Source organism: Leptodactylus fuscus, chromosome 5 (genome assembly GCF_031893055.1).
Source record: "Leptodactylus fuscus isolate aLepFus1 chromosome 5, aLepFus1.hap2, whole genome shotgun sequence".
NCBI lineage: Eukaryota > Metazoa > Chordata > Amphibia > Anura > Leptodactylidae > Leptodactylus > Leptodactylus fuscus.
In genome coordinates this window covers 71,597,026-71,618,440 of record NC_134269.1, presented here as the reverse complement: position 1 = coordinate 71,618,440, position 21,415 = coordinate 71,597,026, and the positions used below count along the sequence as shown (strand labels likewise).

At 42.5% G+C, this 21,415-nt stretch overlaps 2 protein-coding genes across 2 annotated transcripts; one reads left to right on the top strand and one right to left on the bottom strand.

Annotated features, from left to right (window-relative positions):
- Window positions 1–690: 690 nt before the first annotated feature.
- On the top strand, window positions 691–3,904 carry RAMAC (RNA guanine-7 methyltransferase activating subunit). Its single transcript, XM_075276195.1, has 3 exons — window positions 691–778; window positions 1,567–1,725; window positions 3,673–3,904. The coding sequence occupies exons 2-3, from the start codon at window positions 1,568–1,570 to the stop codon at window positions 3,866–3,868; spliced, it is 354 nt and encodes a 117-aa protein (XP_075132296.1). The 5' UTR covers window positions 691–778; window position 1,567; the 3' UTR covers window positions 3,869–3,904.
- A 2,634-nt stretch (window positions 3,905–6,538) lies between these two features.
- C5H15orf40 (chromosome 5 C15orf40 homolog) lies at window positions 6,539–15,344 on the bottom strand. The gene is made up of 4 exons (XM_075276194.1): window positions 15,164–15,344; window positions 14,330–14,456; window positions 10,913–11,040; window positions 6,539–6,731 (listed from the first exon to the last, which is right to left on the bottom strand). Exons 1-4 carry the CDS (start codon window positions 15,266–15,268, stop codon window positions 6,636–6,638), a joined length of 456 nt encoding a protein of 151 aa, XP_075132295.1. The 5' UTR covers window positions 15,269–15,344; the 3' UTR covers window positions 6,539–6,635.
- Between the last annotated feature and the right edge of the window lie 6,071 nt (window positions 15,345–21,415).

Genomic DNA, 21,415 nt, shown 5'->3' with positions numbered 1-21,415 from the left:
TCTGACCCACAGCGCCTTGTGCTGCAGGTTCTGAGCACGCAGCATATCAATTACTGTAGTGTGTGCAGTCACAGCTGCATTGCAGTCACAACAACCTCCCGGGAATCACAGATTTCAGAAAGCGGTGGACTGCAGCTGTTTGGTATGCCATATGTCCACTACAGACATCCAGCAGCGGACCTGACCCTCACCTAAGAGTATATTCACACATAGTAGGTAAGGAGCCCCTGAAAACAGTATGCGGTTAGCTACAAGTGTTGTGTTTTTGTGATTTTTGCAGGTGAAGAGTTGTGTGACACTCCCCGTTCACTTCTATTGACAGGTCAGTGACAGGAGCTGCACCTTCAGCCAGGTAAACTTTGTGTAAATTTATACAAGTAGTTGAACTCAAAGGGACATCTGTAATATCAGAATGTAATAACTGCAGCGTATTAGCACCCCGATAGACAATAATGGCCATAATGCTGGTGACAGCCTGTCAGTGTCTCCTTATACGATACATATTCTTCCCATATACGATCCATCGTCCACCTGTCACTGCCCTGCCGGCACAGCTGTCTGACAAGGAGCAGCAGAGGTGCACCGCTACCCTGCGCTATATCTGACAGCTAAACACTGGCCCCGCCCACTACGCGCTGCGATTACAGACTCCACCTACTGAAATCACATGACCGGCTTTGTGTCCATGACGTCATTACACTGCGCCTGATATAGTATTTTATTCCGCGTTCGTTTACTCGAGAAGTCGCAGCGACATTGTTCCCGACACTGAGCTCAGGTAAGGTCTTTAGGGACTGCTCCATCTTGTACATAAATTTACGGCAATCTTTCTTGTCTTTCAAGGTGATTGGGCATCAGAGGGTTGTGTACCTTCTCATTCCCACACCCTGTGTGCAGATCTAGTTGGCTGCTTGCCACATTCGTAAGATTTGGCAGCTGTGATCAAGGTTGATTCAATAACCTTCATGATTATGTTCTTAAAGGGGAAGTCCATCTGAGATTAGATTGACTATCCCTGGGGGTCCCATAGAGTGTGAATAGAAAGGCAGTATACATGGGGTAACAGGACCCTGTTCTCAGGATGGGTGGGGGACCCCTGTGGTCATGCCCCCATGATCAGCATGTTATAACCTGCGTTGACTTGGAAGATAATCTTCTAGTTGAGCTGGTGGCAGTGAAGACTCAACATGGCTACATGATTTTCCTATTATTTTCTCAGTGCTGTATTACATGGAGGTGAGGTAGAATAAATGTTGCTTTAATAAGGATCCGGAAAGATCTAGGGCTTGTATTTGGAGGGAAAGATGCAGTGCCAGTCTCTTAGTGTTGACCTGGATTGCACACAGACCCATTGTAGTGAATGGGTCCATCCACACTTGTATCATGTTGTGGTCAGGAATAACAGAGTTCAGGTTTGACAATTCCTAAGGCTGCACATTAATACATGGACCCTTTTTATGTTTTGTGGTATTACAGATTATAAAGCCAAATGGCCATGTGACTAAGCCCTTATGCTGACGTTGAATTTAATCTGATAGAGGATTTTATATATTTTCTCTTTTTCAGAATGACTGACACAGCTGATATTAAGAAGATGTATGAGGACATGTTTTCTTCACGCTTCACAGAGCAGGATGAGGAGTATCAGCAATACTTGAAAATGCCAGAAAGCCAACCACCTGTTGTTGAAGACTGGAGGGGAGGAAACCAAAGGAATCAAGACAGGTAGATCCTATACTTTAGAAACCGTTTAAGGCCGGGGGCCCACAGGACACTGCAATTTGCCTCCGGCGGAAACACCAAGGGAAAAATTGCGGCGTTTTACAGTAAGTGCTAAGTGGATGAGATTCTAGCGAATCCCATGCCCACTTTGTGGTTAAAAACCGCGGTGATGCCGCCATTTCCAAATCCGGCACGATTTTGGAGATCGCAGCATGTCAATTTTACCTGCAGAAATGCAGGCGGTTTTCCAATAGGTATAATTGTAACAGAAAGTCCGCGGAGGAAAACTCCAAACTTTCTGTTTAAAGTGCTGTGGGAAGAACTGCAATGCAATGCAGCAAGGGAACTTCCCGTGCAGGCCGCAGCAAAAAAAAAAAACACGGCAGCAACACATCACTTTCTGCTTCCATTATATCTATACGGAAATTGCCAACGTTTCTCTAGGTATAACTGACATTGTGCGACTTCCGAAATTGTGTATTTTTTCCACAATGTGTGGATAGGGATTAGCTAAGCCATGTGGGGCTCTCCAGTCTGAAGGAGTTTTCTTATCTGAGCATCCTGTTTGAAAACGTGGCTGTAGAATCCTCTCCACTCTTTGCTGTGCACTGTGGTTTCTCAATATGGTTGATGATGGAGAGGCATGTAAACACACTTGTAAGTCAACAGCTTCCCATGAATAGCACTACAGTCCGCCCTGGAGTTATACTGGTCTCTTATGCCATGTGACTTGGTATTCTGTAGAGGCTGCTGATGGACAGGTCTGGTCATGTGCCATTCCATCTCTAAACCACTTACAGAGGGCCATTCTCTATCTAATCCAGTTCTTTGCATTTTACCCCAATCCCCACTGTTCCTGAGGAATCTATTAGACTTAGTAACCAGTATGCTAATCAGACAATCTGCTGTCAGATGGACTGACTGTCTGCTCCAGCCTAGGACTGCCCACCTGACAGTAGAAATCCTAATTGGCATTTTGGGTGCTGAAATTAACAAATGATTGCTCAAGAATGGCAGGGCGGCTAGAGAAAAAAATACCAACTGTGCTGAGCTGCGAAGGAGCACCTATTTAAGGATGCAAAGAACTGGATGTGAAATTTCCTCTTTAAAGTGTCCCTCTAATTATAAAACCACTTGTCATAAATGATTAGTACTTGTGAATGTAAGAATCTTTTGCCTTATTAAAGAGCTATTTGTTTCTATCTCTTGCTTTCCTCCTTATCTTCACTCAAACTGTTTATCTTTAGAAAATTAATCTCTGTATATACTCACAGACATCTGTGGAGAGGGCAGGAGGAGACTGTAATTGAATTATTGCCTTATTTTGTGCAGTGCTAGAATATGTGATACAGCGCTCTCTCCCCCATTGTTGCATAGGCTCTTTGCCATCATAACAAGCTACAACTTATCCACTATGACTGGCACATCTGACTTATGAACATGCTCTGGTGTTTGTCTCCTGAATAGAAGTCAATGCCAGTTAGGAACTAGTGTATGTTTTTATTATAACCTGAGTTATAATAAATGTCTAACTGAGGTGCCCCTGGCCTGCCCTGCTCCACTCACATCTGCACAATGTGGTACGCGAGGTGCACACTCTGTGCAATTAAGGCCCCATGCCACCACAATATCATCCTGCTATGCCAGGAAACTGGTGTAGAATGATTGACAAATTCCCCCCCCCTGTGTGTCTTTTGCAACAGCCTATTCCTTTCTCTTCACTCTATGCTAAAAATAAATGGAAGGATATTACGATTCACTTATGAAAAGATCTTATAGCTAGTCAGTGGTGATCCGAGATGCTCTCTTGAGTCTGCACTATAACCTCACTGCAATCCACACATGCATTCAGGTTAGTTCACATAGAGATAACTATTGTACCTAAATGTAACTTATTTACATAATATTGCCATTTTGAGGTGTCATATTTTTCTCTTGCATTGGTTACAGGTATAGAGATAACAGACACCAGAGAAGCTGGGAAGGAAGGCGTGACTGGTCTAATAACAGCTATAACCAGCAGAGGGGTGGTAGAGGCTGGGGTAACAACCACAACCAATACCATCAGGAACGATCTTACCATCATTCAGAAGGACGTCACAACTATCATTCTGGGAACCAGCGATTTTACCCTGATCGCTATTAGTAGATATTGTGATTGGTGTGTATGATTTTGTTTCTTTGTTTTTATTGAAGGGGAAAAAAACTGCATGTATAGAGGGGCCAAGCAATTCCTATGGTAATTGCTTAAAATAAACCTATTTTTTAACACCTGCTCAAATTGGCGTTTATGCACTGCTTATGATGAATGCATTGTTCTTTTAGTGATGGGTGAAAATTATAGTATTGTCTAGACCAGAAAATGTCTAAGATGAAGTGGGAAGTGTGCCAATCCATAATCGTAAGGATGTCGATCTTGTTGAAATGAACAAACGCCCAATTTAGTATGTTCATACATCAGAGAGAGCCCTGTGGTGTTTGAATATGCCTGAAGTCCGTTCCTGAGGTGCAGGGGTATCTGACCCCTGGTCTAGACTGTTGAGACGTTTATAAAAACTGAGGGCAACTTCACACCAATTGTTCATGTAAACCCTAGAAAAATGAATGGGGTTCCCATTTCACAAATGTATGCAAAGTAAAAAATTGTGGCAATCTTTGCTTTGTATACTATATTCTGGCATGACTTTGTTCATAATAATGTAATTTATGCTCAGTACATTTATCGTGTTGATCATATAAAAGCAGACACAGATTTCACAGCTGTATTTAAATGTTTTGCCCACTTTAAGGCAGAAGGCTCCCATGTTGCAGAAATGTGTGTGTGTGTGTGTGTGTGTGTGTGCCAAAGTCAAGAATGACTACAAAGGAATAAGAACTACCGTATATACTCGAATATAAGCCGACCCCCCCTAATTTTACCACAAAAAACTGGGAAACTTTATTGACTCGAGTATAAGCCGAGGGGGGGGAAATGCAGCAGCTATTGGAAAATTTCAAAAATTAAAATGGTCGGAGTTTTTGGGTGCAGTAGTTGCTGGGGAAGGGGAGGGGGTGTTTGGTTGTCTGTCTGCCCCTTCCCTGAGCTTGAGGACTGTTTTTTCTTCCCCCACTTGGAATTCAGCCTGGCTGAATATAGGGGATCTGCAGTGCTCCTATTAACCCCTGCCCGACGGAATAGGAGCACTGCAGATCCCCTATATTCAGTTGACCGGGCACAATCAGACACAGGGATCCCTAATGTGTGTGTCACAGTCATTTTCTACTTTTGCATGTAGTCTAGGGAAAGGAGGGATTTAGAAATTTTAGTTAAATCTGGGGGTTTTTTGCACTATTTTATGGGGGATTCTATACATTGATATTGTGGCATTGATATTGTCATAGACTCACCCTCCAAAAAAAAAAAAATAAATTTTTTTTTTTGCTGACTCGAGTATAAGCCGAGGGAGGCTTTTTCAGCTCAAAAACTGGGCTGAAAAATTTGGCTTATACTCGAGTATATACGGTATATAGGAAGCTCTTATACTTCTCCCTTCTGCTCAACCCACTCCTGGCTTTGGCTCAAAAAACTGCTGCAAAATCTGCAACAAAAAAAGCTGTTTTTCCACAACATGGGGCCTTGGCTTAAAGAGGTTTTCCGGCCCCAAAAGGATTTTTCATACTGATGACCTATCCTGTGGATAGGTTATGTTTGGGAGTCCACAGATCAGCTGTTTTGACAGAGTTCAGGCACTGGAAGTTACAGCAGTGGATGAGAAGCTTGTGCATCTGTTCCTATTCATGTAACAGGAGTGGTGCAGCAGCCCCATCCCACTGTAGAGCAGCTGTACCTGGGATTCCTGCACTGCTGCTATTAGCTGATTAGGAACAGCTCCATGTGCTCCCTGTCCACTGCTATAACTTCTGGCACCTGAAGACTACCAAAATATCTAGAGCTGTGTGGGGTCCTAGGGTTAGATCACATACTGATTACCTGTAGATAGGTCTAGGTCATCAGTATAAAAAGTCAAGACAATCGATTTGTCACTATTTGTACACCTAGTTTATACAATGTTCAATTCTGGGGTTGTTAAACATTTTTGTATTATACTTAATTAACCTAACTTCCTTTTATTAAAAAAAAACAGGCTGTAAAGTTCCTACTAGCAATGCTGTAACTAAGCATTGCCAGAGAAGTCTGTCCCATACACCTGTACTCAATGCGGTATGTAGAGCTGTAGCATTTGCCAAAGCAGCATGGTCATTTCAGATAGCTGCATCTCTGGTTTTATACAACCTAGAAAATTTAGGTATCAAAAGAAAGCTGACATTCTCAGATTGAGCATCAGCTATAAGTTGTTACAGTCCAAAATATTTTTATATTTTGACTAGCTAGTACTGAAGAATCTCCGCTTTCATGTGATACCTAAACAGCTTTTTTTCAGGCTGTATAAAAACCAGAGATACAGCCATTTTAAGTGACCATCTCCCATTTGGCAAATACTACATCTGTACATGCTGGCAATACAAACTTGTACAGATTTTTTTTTTTTTTTTTTTTCTGGCAACAGGTCAGTGAGAGGGTAGCTAGGGAGGGTGCTTGCACATAGTAGGGTTAATAGTACCCACTGTTCATTTTGCTGACAATATTGTAATGTACTCCACAAAATACACTTATTTATACATCTTAAAAGATGTATTTTTCATTTTACTTATCTAGCATCAAAAGCAGAACACACTTCTAAAATATTTCCAATGTGGGTTTTTGAAGTTCTGTTTATTCCATTATGGCTTTGAAGTTTGTTTTAGAAAATAGAGATTTAGCAATAGCTTTTCTTTTGGCTTATCACATTAAAATACCGTTTTCTATAAGGAATGGAAAATACTGCAGCAAATTCAAGTCCATCAGCACAAAAAAACAAAACAAAAAATCCTCTTCAACTTCTGGAAGCTTCACTCTTTAGTTTTTCTAAAACAACTTCTGGTGTGACTGCTGCTGAAATCTTCACTACTTTTTCCCGGCTTTTTCCACCCTGTAGAGATAATAGTCATCACTTGTTTATGTTTAATACATTGTGCACATACATTACCTATCTATAGTGAGTCACAAATACATGACTCCACATCTCAAAATATTTTTCAACACAATTACATTTTCAGGGGTATGAACAGGAGGTATAAAAATGTTAATAGTGCAAACCAATTATGTTATCTAGATTGATATTTATAATGTACATCCTTTGCATTGACTCAGCTGTCTCTAGTCTGTGCTTGTGGTAACCAGGTATTTCCATCAGAAATGGACATACACTATGTGATCAAAAGTATCCAGACACCCCCAAGAACATACGTTTTTCATATTAAGTGCATCCATATCAGCAACCTCAGTAGACATTAGACATCATGAGAGAGCAGAATGGGGCGCTCCATGGAACTCACAGACTTCGAATGTGGTCAGGTGATTAGGTGCCACACATCACACAGGTCAATGCCAAACGACGCCTCGCTTAGTGTAAGGAGCGTAAACATTGGACGATTGTACAGTGGAAAAACGTTGTGTGGAGTGACGAATCACAGTACACAATGCAGCGATCCGATGGCAGGGTGTGGGTATGACGAATGCCCAGTGAACGTCATCTGCCAGCGTGTGTAGTGCCAACAGTAAAATTCAGAGGCGCTGGTGTTATGGTGTGGTTGTGTTTTTCATGGAGGGGGCTTACACCCCTTGTTGTTTTGCGTGGCACTACCACAGCACAGGCCTACATTGATGTTTTAAACACCTTCTTGCTTCCCACTGTTGAGCAATTCGGGGATGGCGATTGCATCTTTCACCATGATCGAGCACCTGTTCATACTGCACGGCCTGTGGCGGAGTGGTTACATAACAATAACATCTCTGTAATGGACTGGCCTGCACAGACTCCTGACTTGAATCCTATAGAACACCTTTGGGATGTTTTGGAACGCCGACTTTGTGTCAGGCCTCACTGACCTACATCGATACCTCTCCTCAGTGCAGCACTCCGTGAAGAATGGGCTGCCATTCCCCAAGAAACCTTCCAGCACCTGATTGAACGTATGCCTGCGAGAGTGGAAGCTGTCATCAAGGTTAAGGGTGGGCCAACACCATATTGAATTCCAGCATTACCGATGGAGGGCGCCACGAACTTGTAAGTCATTTTCAGCCAGGCGTCCGGATACTTTTGATCACATAGTGTATGTTTCAGAAACAGAAGCTTCCCTTTTAAATAAGACAATGTATTCAGTTCTTCAGCATATTAATACCTTTGCTCAGGCATGTGGCAAGCTTTCATAGTGACTGGTCCTACAAGCTGCAGAGCTTATCAGCCATTTCTGCATGACAGCTTGAAGATGGACTGGCTAGTCAGAAAGCTTTCTCATGTCAGAGATATTAATATGCTGAACAACGAAACAAATTGTCTTGTATTTGCTCAGAACAGGGGTGCTGTGGATGTAGGGCAAACATTGATCAGACTGTACTTACTGCATGACTGCAGCTCACAGCAAACGGTTTGTTCCGAAGTACTGCTAGTTAGTAGTTTGGGCGCATCTCCTCATAGAGGAGGTCATCTTTATTTTACCTTTTTTACCAATTTTACAATAATATCAAAGTCACTGGAACTAAGATGTAAAGAAATGGAACTATGCAGTGACCAACAAAAAGGGTCTAACGTCTTCAAATAGCCACCATTTGCCATGCATCTCTTAAACAACTTAATGGAGTAGTCACTACGGATGTTGTTCCAAAATTCCTCAAGGAGTCCTCACATTGTTCCTCAAAAAAATGGTTAGGTAGTAGTAAAACAGAGGAGAGTAGAGAGGGCTTGGATCATATGTGGCTGAATTTTTCAGTGTTAGGGTGCATTCACACTACGGATACAGTGACTGATTAATCAGCGCGTATACAGCAGATCCCATTCATTTCAATGGGAGCCGGCATACGAGCGCTCCCCATAGGAAATGAATGGGCTGCTTTTCTCTCTACGAGCGCTTCCATTGAAGTGAATGGCAAGCGCTCGCATGTACGGCTCGGCGTGTGAAGGGGCCTGGTGCTCGGCTCATTCCTAGCCGTACACGCGAGCGCTTCCCATTCACCTCAATGGAAGCGCTCGTAGAGAAAAAAGCAGCCCATTCATTTCAATGGGGAGCGCTCGTATGCCGGCTCCCATTGAAATGAATGGGATCTGCTTTATACGCGCTGATTCTGAACGGGTTTTCACGTTCAGAATCAGTCACCGTATCCGTAGTGTGAATACACCCTTAGGGAGTCCGCACACAGTTTACGCTCGCTCATTCGTAACGTAAATCCCGTTCAGAGTGAGCAGTGTAAAAAACAGATCCCTTTGACTTAAATGGGTGCCGACATAAGCGCACTCCCCATTGAAATCAATGGAAGGCTTTTTTTTTTTTATAACCTATTGCTTTCAATGTCATACGCGCGTATCACATTGAAAACAATAGGTAAAAAAAGCGCCTCCCATTGATTTCAATGGGTAGCGTGCGTATGCTGGCACCCATTCAAGTCAATGGGATCTGTTTTTTATGACGCTCACTCTGAACGAGTTTCACGTTCAGAATGAGCGAGCGTAAACTCCGTGTGCAGTCTCCCTTACATTCAGGAATAAGGGTGGGTGCACAAGGTCGAGTTTCACCTGCGTCCCACTGTCCTGTACGGTAATTGGTATATGGGACCGTATGTTGCTGGGAGGTAGGGATTCCTATCATCAAAGAGAAGTATACTGCTATGGGCTCGTTCACAGAGGGCAAGAGGGGGCGGATTATGGCGCTGAATCCACATCATAATCTGCCCCCTCCCAATGGAGGTCTACGACATGCCCTTTCTTCAGGTGGCCTCGTGACAGCACCCTCCAGACTAGGCCCATTGATTCGGGCTTAATCCGGAGTGGAAAGCCGCAACGGGATGCCGTGCACTGCACCGACATCCCGTCATGGCAACCACGACGGAATATGACATGCTGAATCCCCGTGTGAACTAGACCTAAGAGTACCACTCCCAGAATGAAATTCAAGCTGGTAAATCTAGCTAACAGGCGGACTAAGGCTGGTTTTTTGGTCCGGAATTTGAGGGAGAAGCCGCCTCAGATTCTGGACCAAAAAAACGGTAGCTGCGACTGGATGCCTATGCAGTGCACCGGCATCCAGTTGCGGTACTCCGCTCCAGATTAGGCCCAAATGAATGGGCCTAGTCAGGAGGGAGTGTCTTCAGGCAGACATCCGCAGCTGAACCAGCCGCGGCATCCACCTGAAGAATGAGCCGCAACAGACCGCTCACGGAAAAAAAAAAAAAATGAAATGACCAGCTCCCATTGATTGATTTCAATGGGAGCTGGTTTTTTGGTCAGGATTTTGAGGCAGATTCCACCACAAAATCCTGACCAAAAAAACTCCATGTGAACTCAGCCTAAGAGTCACAGGTGACACTCGCTTTTGTGTAGTTACCCTAAGAATGAGGCTACATGTTGGAAAACAAAAAGCTGTTTTTTGTTATTACACATTTTTTGAGTCAAAGCAGGAATGGATTTAGTAAAAGTGAAAAGTATAAGCACTTCATTTATATTTCCTATTCCTTTTGAAGTTATGCTTGGCTTTAGCTATAAAAAAAAAAAAAAAAAAAAAAAAACACAGAAAAATGTTCAACAGAAAATAAAGCTTTTCTGTAACGTGACTTCAGCCTAAAAAAAAAGCATTACTAAAGATTTTCAGGAAAAATCTGCAGCATGACCTAAAGTACAATATATCTCAGGATCTTTTTTAATAAATCCTCATTTACTGATATTGGTATTGTATATAATTTTTCACCTCTAGTTTCCCTTCTCTATTTATAGGAAACATTTAGGCTATACCCACATACTTGGGTTGCTACAAAAGGCCAAAGCCCACTCACCAATAATCGCCAATTGCGGCATGATTTTTTTTTGTATTATGTAGACAACTTTTTTTCCTGTGTTGAAAATTTTAGACCTTTTTTAATAATGAACCCCACCAACCATGAGTATTATACAAAAGTCTCCGTATTTGTCACAGAAATCACCAGGGCCCAGGTATGACCACTATCTCTGTATCCACTACAGGCCCTGCCATCCATGTGTACTGTATATGCCTATACTGTACAGTACTGCCATGTTTGAATGTAGCCTTACAGATTGCCATTTTAAAAATGTAACCAACCTACCTTATCAAGATTAACTTCACTCTTTTTTACTTCCAGGACCTTTGAGAGATAGCGGCATAATTCAGCATTTGCCTCCCCTTCAGATGGTGGAGCTGCAATTGCAACTCCAACAGCCTCGGTTGTCACATCTATTATACAAATACAATACTGTCAATGCATTAAATAACAGAGATTGCAGATTTTGTCTGAGGATGGAATGTTGAGAATGGTGTTATATGAAAGTAATAGATGAAGACTCTAGTTTTTGTTACAATAACACTACATACGGTGGCTTACAAAAGTATTCATACCCCTTTATCTTTTTCACAATTTGTTACCTTACAACTAGAAACTTTAATGCATTTTATTGAGATTTTAAGTGATAGATCAACACAAAGTAGCAGATAATTGTGAAGTGGAAAGTAAATTATACATGGTTTCTAAAATTTTAATCAAACAGCTGAAAAGTGAAACATGCAAAAGTACTCAGCCCCTTGTACTCCGATACCCCGAAATAAAATCCAGTGCAATCACTTGCCTTCAGAAGTCACAGAATTAGTTAATAGAGTCCAGCCGTGTGTAATTTAGTCTCAGTATAAATACACTTGCTCTGTGAAGGCCTCAGTGTTTTGTTAGAGAACACTAGTGAACAAACAGCATCAAAACCTCCAAGGAACTCACCAGACAGATCAGAGATAAAAAAAAATTGTGTTGAAGGTTAAAGCAGGGTTAGGTTATAAAAACATAACCCAAGCTTTGACCATCCCAAGAAGCACTGCTTAATCCATCATCTAAAAATGGAAAACATTCTACAACTGCAAACCTACCAAGATATGGTGGCCACCTAAACTGGCAGATCTAGCAAGGAGCGCACTGGTCAGAGAAGCAGCCAAGAAAGAAATCCACAGCTCAGTTGGGAGAATCTGTCCGCAGCACAACTCAACAAATCGGGCCTTTATGGAAAAGTGGCCAGAAGAAAACCATTACTGAAATAAAGTCATAAGAAGTGCCATTTGCAGTTTGTCACAAGCCATGTAGGGGAAACAGCAAACATGTGGAAGAAGGTGCTCTGGTCAGATGAGACCAAAGTTGAACTTTTTAGCCTAAATGCAAAGCGCTATGTGTGGCGAAAAAGTAGCACTGCTCAGTACCCTGAACAAAGCATCCCCACTGTGACACATGGTGGTGACAGCATCTTACTGTGGGGAGGCTTTTCTTCAGCATGGACAAGGAAGCTGTCAGAGTTGATGGGAAGATGGATGGAGCTAAATACAGGGCAATCCTGGAAAAAAAGTCTTTTGCAGCCTCCAACAGGTTGAGACTGGGAATGAGATTCACCTTCCAGCAAGATAATGATCCTAAACATAAAGCCAGAGCTGCAGTGGAATAGTTGGGATCAAAGAATATTCATGTGTTAAAATGGCCCAGTCAAAGTCCAGACCTAAATCCCATTGAACATGTGTGGCAAGACATGACAATTGCTGATCACAGACGCTCTCCATCCAATCTAGCTGAATTTGAGATATTTTACAAAGAAGAATGGGTAAACATCTCAGTCTCTAGATGTGCAAAGGTGGTAGAGACAGACCCCAAAAAACTTGTAGCTGTAATTGCATCGAAAGATGACACGTCAAACTTTTCAGATTTTTATTTGATTAAAGTTTTGAAAACCATGTATCATTTTCCTTCCACTTCACAATTATCAGCTACTTTGTGTTGGTCCATCACTTAAAATATCAATATAATACATTTATGTTTGTGATTGTAATGTGAAAAAGTTCAAGGGGTATGAATACTTTCGCAAGTTACTGTATAGGTTATGGCTATATGACATATTTGCCCAAAGTAATGACTGAATGAGCATTCATAGAAATGTTCATTCACCAATCATCGACCCACGTAAAAGGATCTTTACATGCAAGCATGTGTATTCATAAATCTGCCTCTATCAGTCTAGAAGACAGGTAAAACCTCTAACACTACCAGGATACAAGCAGCATAACAAGACAGGACATTTTGGACAATTGTATGCCACTGCACAAAGCAAGGTTCATAGAGAATTTATTGGATACTTTGGTGTGGAAAATATTGACGACTTTGGGGTGATCTTGAACAAAGATTGTGAGCCAGACGCTCATCGTACATCAGTGTCTGACATCGCAAGTGCTGTATGAATGGGTAAAAATTCTTAGACATACACCAAAATCTTGTAAAAAGCCTTCCCGGAACAGTGGCTATTTTAGCTACAAATCCACATAAATGGCTATGGAATTAAACTGGGAAGGCAATAAGATAACCCATTTTTAATAGTCCACCGGGGGAAAATTTCAGTATGTTTCAGCAGCATGATAATACAGATACAGGATAATAAACAGTAATATATTACAGAAGGAGACACACATATGCTGAGAAAAATACTAGGAATCCATAGCAGCTAAGTAAAAAAAAAAATGAAAGAAAGAAGACTTCAGGATCATTTAGTTCTCTCTTTGCTTTGTCTGATGTAGATTATGTAGCCTGACCTGTTTATATGGTGTACTTCAAATGAAACTAGATAAGGACACACTTGTGTAGTAAAAAGATCTATTTCTGATACTTTTTATTGACCAGTCAAAAAGTTTACCAACAACATTTTTATGACACAGCCTAAGGTTAGGTTCACATCTGCATTGGAGTTTCCATAGGAGACTACACCACAGATTCCGCCTAAATTCGGCAGAAAGAAAGGTCCTGCACAGAGGGCTTTTCTCTCCGCCTGCAGAAACCCATTGACCTTTATTATAGTCTAGGGGTCCAAGGGTAACCTTTTTTTTGTAGCGGACAGTCTCAATGTTGTTTGGGTCACCACGAGGACCCGAATAACAGAAAGACAAATGCTAGTGTTAACCTAGTGTAAGGTAAACAGGATTTACAGAGGAGATAAATGTGTCTGTACAGATGCTATGCCAAGGTCATAGACTTGTGATTCAACACTTCCTAGCATATGCCACATCCCTGAAACTCTGTAGGATGGGGGGACTGTACAGTCATTCAGGTAACCCTGTACGCCAAGTAGCTTTAGGGCACATCCATACAAAGCATGAACACTGTATATTTTCCAAATGAACCAAAATCACCAGTGTTTGCCCAAATTCTGCAGTGCCAAAAACTGCAACAAATGGGGTTGTTTTTGTGTGGGAAACCAAAGCATGCTTTGTTGTGAAAGCCCTAGATTAATAGCTGATGGAATTCCTCTAATTTCAAATTGTTTTAATTCTGCACCATATGTCAGTTTACGCAGTGATTTTTTTCTGTCGCAAGTGTATGAGGTTTCTTAATATATCATCTACTGTGTTGAAACTACAAATATTCAGTGCATACCTCCCATGTGGATGTACACTTAGCCAAGGACAGACAGAACATATCCAGTATAATCCTAGTGCTACTGTAAGTGTATACCTGTTATAGCATTCAGTTTGGAACCTGGCTTGGCATGTACAGATATTAGAACACAGCCACTCTTGTCAAGAACAACAGGACCCGTAGGATGGGCAGCCTGTGCCGACTCCTTCTTATGCCCTTTTCCCTGTAAAGGAAAATCACACTAGTAATTAGAATTTAAATTTCATAAAATAATACTGAATAATACTGAAGAACAGTGACACCACAGAGCAAGAACAATATTTGGGCCCCTTGGACTCCAACAGAACATCCCACTTATGTCTCTGTAACACTCCCCCAATAATTCTGAGCCATGGAATTCCCTAAGACTGAGGTCTGATGTTGCGGAAACGCAGCTTTTTTTGTTGCAGATTTGGTTGCGGTTTTCTGAGCCAAAACAAAGAATGTCTACAAAAGGAATGGGAAATATATAGGAAGTTCTTCTACCTTCTATTCAATCTACACAATCTACACCTGGCTTTGGCTAAAATAAACACTACAAAAAAAAGCTGCATTTCCGCAATGTGTGGTGATCATGCTGATAGAGCCCCTTTAACACTCCCACTAAGATGAATGGAGTAATGCCTGCGCTGCCCAGCCACAGCTCCATTCCCCCATTCTTCTGGTCAGCAGGGATCTGAGCAGTTGGACCCCCAGTGACCTGCAGGTTCTCCCCTATCACAGTGCCTAGATCTGTTACATGACAGAAGTCAGGGCAGCCTATGCTATGCGCTCGTGTAATACCCCAGGGCTCACTCCTGCCTCTGTATTATAGAAAGACAGGCCTGTGCCAGGGAAGGAGCGGGGCTCGAGTGGCTGCTGCATCGGGGCAGGCACAGCAGTAGCAGTCACCTCTTTGCTTTCCTTCTTCGGCATGGTGTGAGCTCTCCCTGCAGCAGCTGCGGCCCGGAGTGGTTTGGTCACGCTGAGAGCCGTGCAGTACACTCGGCATAGCATGGATCCAGTGCCGGCTGCAGTAACACAGGAGGGCGCTGTCCGCCGGTACTGGAGTGGCTGCTGGTACAGCGGTGTGAGGCTCCCCGGCTCTGCTGTGTGCTAGGCCGCGCCTGTGTCAGGGGAGAGGACTGGGGTGTTACTGCGGGCACAGTTTCATTCATGTGTACGGCAGAGTGCAGGAGCCATGGCGCACAGGACTGACTGACTCTTATCTTGTGTCTCACTGCAGCACATTAGTAGGATTTCACAAGCCATACAAGCTGCCAGAATCCTACTAGCAAGCAGAAGCCAATTGATTGGTTGCTATGAGCAGCTGCACACCACATACATTTACATTAGATTTGATAAACCCCTTACTTACGGGTGTGTGTGGACATGAGTGCAAGGCCCCATTCACATCTGCTTTTGGGTTTCAGTTATGGGAATCTGCTTGGGCACCCCATGAACGCAAACCTATACCTGGGAAACCCGTGGACTCCATAGACTATAATGGGGCCCGTGTGGTTTCCGCTCAATTTCCTAAACATGCGGAGAGAAAAGTCTCTCAAGTAGCACTTGTATCGCCACATGTTTCGTGCAGAAACCAAATGGAAACCACACGGACCTCATTATAATCTATGGGATCTGTGTGGTTTCCTTAAGTAACCGCATGTAGATTTCCGTTCCAAGAGTCCCCAAGAGGACGCAGAAGTGAATCAGGCCTACATCCGGCCATACATATTAGATTTTGGACGCCACCCTATGCAGCCATCCTATTGACAATATAGGGGACAATTTAGTGAGTCAGTGCAAGCAGGGTTAGGATCTGCAAGAAGCAATCTATCATGCCAAACGTGATTGTCAAAAAAATCCTGCATGACCAGTCTTCATTTTGCGTTGGTATATGAACATTCACAGGATTTCTAACTTACAACAGGATACACAAACTGCAGACAAAGAATCAGCATATGGCCAGAGATCCTGTTCTCACAAAGTGTCAGGGCATTTGTGTGCCCAGTGTTCCATTCAGTGTCATGGAGATGACGGGACTGCAGTCCATCCAAAAATGACCGATTACCATATATACTCGAGTATAAGCCGAGTTTTTCAGCACAGTTTTTGTGCTGAGAAAGCCCCCCTTGGCTTATACTCGAGTCAAGCAGAAAAAAATTTCTATTTCCTTTTTTTTTTTTTTTTTTTTGGGGGGGGGGGGGGGGGGCTATGACCAGCCGCAATAGTAATGTATAGAATCTCCCATAAAATAGTGAAAAAAAAGAAGCTGTAAAAAAATATAATAATAAAATAGGATAAAAGTTCTAAATCACTCCTTCCCCTAGAATACATATAGAAGTAGAAAATGACTGTGAAACACATACAAATTAGGTATCCCTGTGTCTGAAAGTGCCCGGTCTACTGAATATAGGATCTGCAGTGCTCCTGTTCCGTCGGGAAGGGTTAATAGGAGCACTGTAGATACCCTATATTCAGCCAGGCTGAATTCCAAGTGGGGGAAAAAAACAGTCCTCAAGCTCAGGGAAGGGGCAGACAGACAACCAAAACACTCCGTCCCCTTTCCCAGCACCCAGCAACTACTGCACCCAAAAACATTTTAATTTTTGAAATTTTCCAGTAGCTGCTGCATTCCCCCCCCCCTCAGCTTTCACTCGAGTCAATAAGTTTTCACAGTTCTTTTGTGGTAAAATTAGGGGGTCGGCTTATACTCGAGTATATACGGAAGTCACTTTTGTGCAGATTCATTGCATTATTTTATATTAAAATGCCATCCTGAGCGGGCAGTTTAGTTGTTAATGTAGATGGTGGGATCAATAGTTTATACAATAAATCACACCACTATTCAGTGGCCACATCACTGCCATCCAGAAGAGCATGGCCAACTTAGGCCCCATGCAGATAACCATATTTTTGATCCATTAGTATCCATTATAACAAATCTGTTATAACAGATAGCATACGGACCCATTTATTTCTATAGCCCCATGCACACAGCCATATTTTTTACACATCCATGTGGGAGCCCTAGAAATAAGGTCCATGGAAAGCAAAGACTGCATACAGATGTCATTTGTCTGCCATCTGTTGTGTTTTCCACTGACCACACTCTAATATAGTTGTCTGCATGAAATGCTTCAGCATTCCTCTTAAAAATCAATAGCTTTCTGCTTATTTCCATGGACAATTTTCACTGTTTTATATGAACGGGGTTGTTGAACTCCCATTTACATGGATGGATTAATGTCAGATTTTACACAGATTTTGCTATGGACATTGCACTGAAACCCAAATTTGACATGTGCTCAGGACCTCAAACTGAGTTACACCTAGTGCAGGAGTGAGGGGGTGCTCTTTGGCATCCCATTGTACAGCTACATGCGCATGACCGTAGTGGTTTTTATAGTCGTACATATTCTGCAAAAAAACATGTCCGCATTGCCTCAGCCCAGGTGTAGATCCTTGGCTCATTACTGGGCCGGAAAAAGGCTGCAGCTTTGCATTGCAGGACAGTTCTATGAGATGAAAGGAGGTGTGTGGTTCTGTCCTGTAACAATGAGTCCGGTGAGACAATATTGCGCCTGTTTTGATCGTGTGGCTGGAAGTAAGACACATGTATAATTAGGTTATCCATTCTGTTTAGTTACTTGCTCAGACAAGCAGCTATTTATTTTATTTTGCTTTTGCCTGAAGTTAAAGGGGTTGTCCCATCACAAGGATCCTATCTATACTGCTTGTTAATATGGATGTAAGACTTTTCCTAAATACATTGCTTGAGTAAGGGTGCATGCACACTACGTAACGCCGGGCTTGTATGAGAGCCGTACACGCCGGCGTTACAGCAGGGCTGCCGAACACTTCCCATTCACTTCCATGGGAGCGCTCGTAAACGCCGCTGTTACGAGCGCTCCCATTGAAGTGAATGGGAAGTGTTCGGCAGTCTGCTGTAATGCCGGCGTGTACGGCTCTCATACACGCCCGGCGTTACGTAGTGTGCATGCACCCTAAAACTGCTTTGTTTGTCCACTATATTACTTTATTCAATTCTTAGTGGCCACAGCCCTGACTTATCTGCTCATGAGTCAAGTGATGTATCTGCTGCTCTCAGGGGGGAGGGAGGAGGGGCTAAGTGCAGGGAGCGAGCCTGTGTATCTAGCTATTCCTGTGTCTACACCACATGACCTAGGTTCCTGTTAGCAGATAGGGGAGAGGAGCTGCTTTCATTTCTTCTGTTCTCCCAGTTATCAGGCTAGCTAATTCAATTGTGTTCATTATGGCAGAGACAGGCAGTCTCTGTATGTAACACAGAATGGAGTTGCTGCTGCCTGTACTTCATAGTCCAATATGGGTGGGCGGAGCTACATGCTAATTTGGGGGTGGGGCTAAATGGCAGGTTGCATGTGAAACCCCGCCCACCAAATGATGCAAGAAACCAGGAAGAAAGAAGATTTTACAGCAGTAAAGACTGATGAGTATGTGAGGTGGGAATACCCCTTTAAGGCTGTATTTTGTTTTGTTCCTTTTGTGCCTGAAGTCAAGGTTTATTTATTTTCCTTTTTTTTTTTTTTTTTTTTTAATAAACCAGTTTGCTACATATTTTGTGTCCCTGTCTTGACTGTTTGGGTCTGCATCACTGCTTCTACTGAGCTACCTTCCCCACGAGGTCCATAGAAATAAACAGGTCCGCATACTATCTGCAATTGCAGACACTATACTGAAAGCAACTATGATCATGTTCATGGGGCCTTAGGCTTCCTGCACACTACAGTAGTTTTTGTCTGTATGCTAATTTTTAAGAGTCAGTGAAAAAGGTAGCATATATATATATATATATATATATATATATATATATATATATATATATAAATTTGTATATCTCCATACACTTCTGTAGTTTTCATGGATCGTAGTCCATAACATAGAAATAAGCCGCAAAATATATAGCAGGTCCTACACGTCTGTGTTTGCTGCTCAGTCCATTCATTCAAGATGCCAATCTGTGTGCTATTTGTTCATTTTTACAGATCTATACTCTATACTATACTGAACCTAGCAGTTTTCACAGGTACTGTACAGTCCTATGAAAAAGTTTGGGCACCCCTATTAATCTTAATCATTTTTAGTTCTAAATATTTAGGTGTTTGCAACAGCCATTTCAGTTTGATATATCTAATAACTGATGGACACAGTAATATTTCAGGATTGAAATGAGGTTTATTGTACTAACAGAAAATGTGCAATATGCATTAAACGAAAATTTGCCCGATGCAAAAGTATGGGCACCTCAGCAGAAAAGTGACATTAATATTTAGTAGATCCTCCTTTTGCAAAGATAACAGCCTCTAGTCGCTTCCTGTAGCTTTTAATCAGTCCCTGGATCCTGGATGAAGGTATTTTGGACCATTCCTCTTTACAAAACAATTCAAGTTCAGTTAAGTTTGATGGTCGCCGAGCATGGACAGCCCGCTCTCAAATGATCTGAAAACAAAGATTGTTCAACATAGTTGTTCAGGGGAAGGATACAAAAAGTTGTCTCAGAGATTTAAGCTGTCAGTTTCCACTGTGAGGACCATAGTAAGGAAATGGAAGACCACAGGGACAGTTGTTGTTAAGCCCAGAAGTGGCAGGCCAAGAAAAATATCAGAAAGGCAGAGAAGAAGAATGGTGAGAACAGCCAAGGACAATCCACAGACCACCTCCAAAGAGCTGCAGCATCATCTTGCTGCAGATGGTGTCACTGTGCATCGGTCAACAATACAGTGCACTTTGCATAAGGAAAAGCTGTATGGGAGAGTGATGAGAAAGAAGCCGTTTCTGCAAGCACGCCACAAACAGAGTCGCCTGAGGTATGCAAAAGCACATTTGGACAAGCCAGCTTCATTTTGGAAGAAGGTCCTGTGGACTGATGAAACAAAGATTGAGTTGTTTGGTCATACAAAAAGGCATTATGCATAGCGTCCAAAAAAACAGCATTCCAAGAAAAACACTTGCTACCCACTGTAAAATTTGGTGGAGGTTCCATCATGCTTTGGGGCTGTGTGGCCAATGCCAGCACCGGGAATCTTGTTAAAGTTGAGGGTCGCATGGATTCCACTTAGCATCAGCAGATTCTTGAGAATAATGTTCAAGAATCAGTGACGAAGTTGAAGTTACGCCGGGGATGGATATTTCAGCAAGACAATGATCCAAAACACTGCTCCAAATTGACTCAGGCATTCATGCAGAGGAACAATTACAATGTTCTGGAATGGCCATCCCAGTCCCCAGACCTGAATATCATTGAACATCTGTGGGATGATTTGAAGCGGGTTGTCCATGCTCGGCGACCATCAAACTTAACTGAACTTGAATTGTTTTGTAAAGAGGAATGGTCCAAAATACCTTCATCCAGGATCCAGGAACTGATTAAAAGCTACAGGAAGCGACTAGAGGCTGTTATCTTTGCAAAAGGAGGATCTACTAAATATTAATGTCACTTTTCTGTTGAGGTGCCCATACTTTTGCACCGGTCAAATTTTGGTTTAATGCATATTGCACATTTTCTGTTAGTACAATAAACCTCATTTCAATCCTGAAATATTACTGTGTCCATCAGTTATTAGATATATCAAACTGAAATGGCTGTTGCAAACACCAAAATATTTAGAACTAAAAATGATTAAGATTAGAGATGAGCGAACAGTGTTCTATCGAACTCATGTTCGATCGGATATTAGGCTGTTCGGCATGTTCGAATCGAATCGAACACCGCGTGGTAAAGTGCGCCATTACTCGATTCCCCTCCCACCTTCCCTGGCGCCTTTTTTGCTCCAATAACAGCACAGGGTAGGTGGGACAGGAACTACGACACCGGTGACGTTGAAAAAAGTAGGCAAAACCCATTGGCTGCCGAAAACATGTGACCTCTAATTTAAAAGAACAGCGCCGCCCAGCTTCGCGTCATTCTGAGCTTGCAATTCACCGAGGACGGAGGTTTCCGTCCAGTTAGCTAGGGGTTAGATTCTGGGTAGGCAGGGACAGGCTAGGATAGGAAGGAGAAGACAACCAACAGCTCTTATAAGAGCTAAATTCCAGGGAGAAGCTTGTCAGTGTAACGTGGCACTGACGGGCTCAATCGCCGCAACCCAGCTTTCCCAGGATCCTGAATGGAATACACTG

Coding starts and splice junctions, on each gene's coding strand:
- RAMAC (XM_075276195.1), top strand. CDS start 1,568: ATGACTGACACAGCTGATATTAAGAAGATGTATGAGGACATGTTTTCT. Junction 1,726..3,672: donor AACCAAAGGAATCAAGACAG/GTAGATCCTATA, acceptor CATTGGTTACAG/GTATAGAGATAACAGACACC.
- C5H15orf40 (XM_075276194.1), bottom strand. CDS start 15,268: ATGCTATGCCGAGTGTACTGCACGGCTCTCAGCGTGACCAAACCACTC. Junction 14,457..15,163: donor CGAAGAAGGAAAGCAAAGAG/GTGACTGCTACT, acceptor TTTCCTTTACAG/GGAAAAGGGCATAAGAAGGA. Junction 11,041..14,329: donor CAAACTGAATGCTATAACAG/GTATACACTTAC, acceptor TTTGTATAATAG/ATGTGACAACCGAGGCTGTT.